General features: G+C 35.5%; 1 protein-coding gene across 1 annotated transcript; it reads right to left on the reverse strand.

The window, feature by feature from the left end:
* Positions 1 to 3,034: 3,034 nt before the first annotated feature.
* On the reverse strand, positions 3,035 to 4,948 carry LOC117723850 (olfactory receptor 51A4-like). The gene has a single exon (XM_034523411.2). The coding sequence runs from the start codon at positions 4,803 to 4,805 to the stop codon at positions 3,864 to 3,866; it is 942 nt and encodes a 313-aa protein (XP_034379302.1). The 5' UTR covers positions 4,806 to 4,948; the 3' UTR covers positions 3,035 to 3,863.
* Positions 4,949 to 5,445: the final 497 nt, after the last annotated feature.

Consider the following 5,445-nt stretch of genomic DNA (forward strand, 5'->3'; position numbering starts at 1 on the left):
TGTTCTTTATTTGATTTGGTATATCTGGTTTTATGTTAACGTCTTTGATTCACTTGGACTTGAGTTTTTTACAGTGTGGTAAATATGGATCTATTTGCATTCTTCTACATACAGACATCCAGTTAGACCAGCACCATTTATTGAAGATGCTCTGCCTGTTCCTTTGTCTGATTTTGGCCTTTTTGTCAAAACTCAAGTGTCCATAGGTGTGGTGGTTTATTTATGGGTCTTCTATTTGATTCCATTGACAAACCTGTTTGTCGCTGTACCAATACCATGTTGTTTTTTTAACTATTGCTCTGTAGTACAGCTTAAATTCAGGGATGGTGATTTCTCCAGAAATTCTTTTTTCTTGTAGAGGATTATTTTAGCTGTCCTGGTTTGTTGTTTTGTTTTGTGTTTTCCATATGAAGTTAAATTGTGTTAGAATTTTTATGGAAAGTGATTGAATCTGTAGATTGCTTTTGGTTAAACAGCCATATTGACAATGTTAATCCTATCAATTGACTTTTAAATAGCTTTTCAAGTCTGTGATCCAAACTAGGAGCTTGCCCTTGATTTTCACTTGTGATATCTCCAGATTTGAGTGAGTCCCCCTCTGCTCTCTGTCTCTAACATAGTCTGAATTTTCTTGACCTTACAGAAAGAAAACTTACTCAACTTTAAACCAACAGGTAATTTTAATCAAGTCAGTCACTGGAATATAAAGTCAGTTTAACAGCTCTTAAAATTTCTTTTCTAAAATTAGTTTTTCATATTTATTATAATGTTTTAAAAATATCTTTGAATTTTTTGCTTTCTTGTTTTGGAACACATCAAAGCATTATAATATTTTTAGAAATTCCATTTTCTTCTTCCCTGAACAAAATCAAATATTTGATGCTTTTCATTTTTAACACACATTACACTCTCTTTGCTTGCTTTTTTTTTTTTTTACTTCAAAAATGTTTTTAATTGTAATAAAATTACAACTTCTTCCCCCCTTTTGCTTTTCTCCCCTCAGCCCCAGATACCATCTCTGGAATCCCTTTCACACCCTCTCCCCACACTTCTTTTTGGCTTTTACAGCAGGCTGTGTCCACTCACACTGGCTTTGAATTTGCTATGCAGTTTACTGCCTCTCCCTTTGAGTGGGAGTATTGTGCCTCCAGGTGCACACCACCATATTAGGTTAGTGAGCTAGAGAGGATCAGACCCATGCTCTTACATGTCACACAGTATAATATCAAGTGAGGTACATCTACAGGCCTTTGTATATGTTTTTACAGAGTATTTCTGCTACAATTTTTTGCTACTTCCCTTTGCATATAGTGACTACAATTGTAAACCATCAATGACTACTCTTTTACAGAGAAACATAGGAAAAAGATAATTAGGAATCTTCATAAACCAAAATCTTGTAATTGCTTAGAAAATTCATTATTGATACTTTTATAATTGATAGAGACATCTGAATCTTTTTATCATGTTTTTTCGGTGACGTATAAATGTATTTCAACTATTTAGTTTGATCTACCATATAAAAAGATAAGTTGCTAAAAGTACATAAAATTAAAATAACACTGTGTTGTAACAGGAGATAAAAAATGCTTGACCGGCTAGCTCCTGGCCTGGCCACCATGTTCCTGCTCCAAGCCCATTTGTCTCAACAAGCTTTCCAGCAGGACCAGAGCTCCCGAGCTGCTTCCACCTGACTGCTCTCTCAAACTTACCCCCGCAGTGACCAGTCCTTGTGCGTCCAGCTCTGCTTCCCTTGTTCCTGGAGTTGCTAGTTTCTTCACAGCCATAATCACCCGGTTGTAGGCAGACCCACCTTCCAGTAACCCAGTAAAGTAAAGCTCTAGATGCTTAAAGTTAACCAAGGGATTTACATATTAGCAAATACTCAATATACAAGATGCCCACACAATTAGAATTGTTATCCCAATGATCTAACCTTTGATATGAATAACTACCAAAGACTGCTAGAGACACACTTCTCCAGCCATCTTGCCTCTCTCCTCTCTATTCTCATCTCCTAGCTCCACCTCCCTCTTCCCTATCCAATGACTGGGTTCTACTGCAAATACAATTGGGCAGGAAATTTCTGCCACACAGTGTAGTATATGTTCTTCTCTAGATATTTAGCAAATATCTGTTTATTTGAGACAGCATAATTTGAAGGTTGGAAAACACCTAGAATAATTTGGAGCATATTTTAGTTATGTAAATTATAACACTAAACTTAGCCATAATCTTGGGTAATTATCTATTAACTGCTTTTACAGTGTATATATGTATGGCAAGCATTACAAAATAAAAATAGTTAAGTTCATGGGTTCTCGTTTTAATGTCAAGTTTGGCATGCATGTTTACTGTTAAGTAGTAAACAGTATTAAGCAATCTCTTTTACTGCTCTTACATTCATACATTTGTCCTTAGGTTAGGTAACTAGTGTTTAAATATTCATTTGATATATTATTGTCTTACAACTAGTAAATCAAAGACAAATAATTATAAAAAACATAACTATGTCCCTATTATAATTATTGCAGACAACTAAGTAGGCATAGCAGTTATTTCAAATCAATTGTGTTAAACCAATCTCATTTATTAGCTACCTAAATTATTTAAATTAGTTTCTCTGTTTTGGTGGATTACAGAGTATTAAATTTGTGTAGACACTTCATTTATCTCAAAATCATTAAGGATAGAATTCATTTAGGGTATTTAAAAATTAATTATGTAATGTTGACCAGAGGTAGAATATATTGCTTATACGTAACGTAAATGTATATATATAGACATAAAAGAAAATCTCATAAATATTAAAAGTTTAGCTTGGAGTAAAACATGGTAATATAAAACGTATTAGTTATATAAAAGTTATGTCTCATATTCATTCTACTTTATACTTTAATTTTAGTCATTTTTTTCTGACAAAAATATGTGACAAACTGAGTCTACTGACTTATGAAAGAATGAAATATAGATTAGAAATTTATTTAATATGTGTATATTTATATTATATAAATTATTTTTGAGACATGATTCATGTAGCCATGGCTAGCTTTTAAAATACTATATTGTGAGAGTGACCTTGGAGTCTTCATCCTCCTGAGTGCTGAGATTATAGGTGTGAACCATCATGCTTTGTTGTAATATTTAATCAAGATTTTTGAGAACAATTTTAAGATTTTGGCTGTAAGGAATTATCAGATGAAAGCTTTGGACTACATTTTAAAAGATGTTTGAGGAGACATCCAACAGCAGGTTGATTGTTTTTGAAGCCAATGTGCATACGTATTTAGTTTCAAGTAATCTGAGTCTTTCTTGATATGATGAACACATTTATTTTGGACTTAGGTAGGCATGTGTTTCTTGCAGCTTTAGAACTCTAATATTCCAGCAGTGATGGGGAGCTCATGGGCCAAGGTGGGGAGGAAAATGTGTCAGAGATAGACACAAAGGGAAGGATGATATCAGAATCTCAGAGCAGCATGTGGAAGGACAATAGGGAATTGAAAGGAAAATTGATAACTAAAGGAGGACAGAGGAGCAGAAACAGTGGGAAGGAGTATCATAGAGGTGACAAAGTAGGAAGTGCAGGGATCTCTAAGGTAACTGAGTTTCTAATTATCCCCCAGAAATGTTTGAAAAGACTGTTATTGCCAACTTGGTAAAAATAGAGATATATTCAATGTTTACATTAATATCTCAATATTAAATATTAAATCAAGAAATTTGCAAAGCTGATTCTTTGGATTGGTAAATGTGTAGAAAAGTGATGCTGAGGGGTTAACATACAATGTGAGTCCTTACTGATTCATTCTGCTTGACTTTCTGACATCACTAATTACCTTTCTTGAGCTTGAACATCTTTATCAGCTTTGTTTCTGACACAGTTTCTCTAGTATCACATTTCTTATCTGTTGGCTCTTCACACAGTATATGATAGGATTCATTACAGGAGGCACAAGCAAGAAAATGTCAGCCATGAGAATCTTAGATATGGGGGAATTACGGCTTGCAAAGCGATAGATAACAGAAAGGGATATGACAGGGACATAGAAAATGAGCACAGCACAAATGTGGGAGACACAAGTACTAAGGACCTTGAGCCTTTCTCTTTGGGATGCAATGCCCAGCACTGCTCTCAGGATGAGGACATAAGACATGAAAATGAATGTTATGTCAAGGATGCCTGTGAGAGCCACGAATAAACCATAGATGACGTTGAAGTTGTTGTCTGAGCAGGCCAACTTCATGACATCCTGGTGGAGGCAATAGGAATGTGACAAGAGATTCTTCTTGCAGTATCTTAGAAGCTTTAGAGTTACAGGAAAAGGCAGGATCAACAGCACATTCTTGAGGGAAAAGGCAAGCCCGATTTGAAGGACCCTGGCACTGGTAAGGATGGAAGTGTATCTCAGAGGGTTACAGATGGCAATAAAGCGATCAAAGGACATAATGAGAAGCACAGATGACTCCATAGCTGAGAATTCATGAATAAAAAACTCCTGGGCAAAACACACATTAGGAGAAATGTCTGGAGAATTGAACAGGAAAACCTTAAGCATGGTAGGAAGAGAAGAAATGGACAGTCCCAGGTCAGAGAGAGCCAACATGGAGAGGAAATAGTACATGGGTTCATGCAGAGAAGGCTCTGATTTTATGAAAAAGAGGATAGTGCAGTTGCCCAGGATGGCAACAGTATACAGGAGACATATGGGGATGAAGATCCAAATGTGGGCAGCCTCCATCCCTGGGAATCCAACCAAATAGAAAGTAGAAACTTCAGTGACTGAGATGTTGAGAATGGACATACCAGCATGTATGGAATCAAGATGGATGGCTCCAAAGAGGTGTGTTGTGGTGCTGAGAGTAGAGTGGCTTAAATGCCTGCCTTTGTCCTGTAGAAATCTTTAAGTTGCTGTCAAACCAAGAGAGGTAGAAAGTGTTCTTAGAAATGCACCTAACATGGGGGAAAACAGATCAGAAGTAGTCATAGTAGTTCATATCAATATGCAAATATGTAGTATATGTTAATATCTATATCAAATCTTACTATGACCTATTAATATCTAAATCTTAATGATTACTGGCCACATGAAGGAGGAATCTGAATTTTTTCTGGTTGGAACTCATTGCTTCTCTCTGTTTTTTTCTTTTTAACATATTACCCCATGAGAGAGATTCTTGAGTGAGCCTGTGCTTTCTGCTTTCTAAATCACATCCAGTTTTAAAAAGCAATCATCCAATAGACAGGTCTCAAGTGATTCACTGTTTACTGGTCTTCGTTTCCTGTTGTTGATATTGTTTGCTAGTATCCTGAATTAGCATATTCTCTGTAAACTGGGTATTATGCACTTTGATATGCAGTACTTAGTTGAAGATATACAACTCATTTTTTAGGGTTAAGTATTTTAACTGAACAGTTATTTGTTATACTACTTTTGATATTGT

The sequence above is a fragment of the Arvicanthis niloticus genome, chromosome 1 (genome assembly GCF_011762505.2).
Source record: "Arvicanthis niloticus isolate mArvNil1 chromosome 1, mArvNil1.pat.X, whole genome shotgun sequence".
NCBI classification, from domain to species: Eukaryota; Metazoa; Chordata; class Mammalia; order Rodentia; family Muridae; genus Arvicanthis; species Arvicanthis niloticus.

Bases quoted from the DNA above. Each gene is read 5' to 3' on its own strand.
- LOC117723850 (XM_034523411.2), bottom strand. From the start codon at position 4,805: ATGTCCATTCTCAACATCTCAGTCACTGAAGTTTCTACTTTCTATTTG.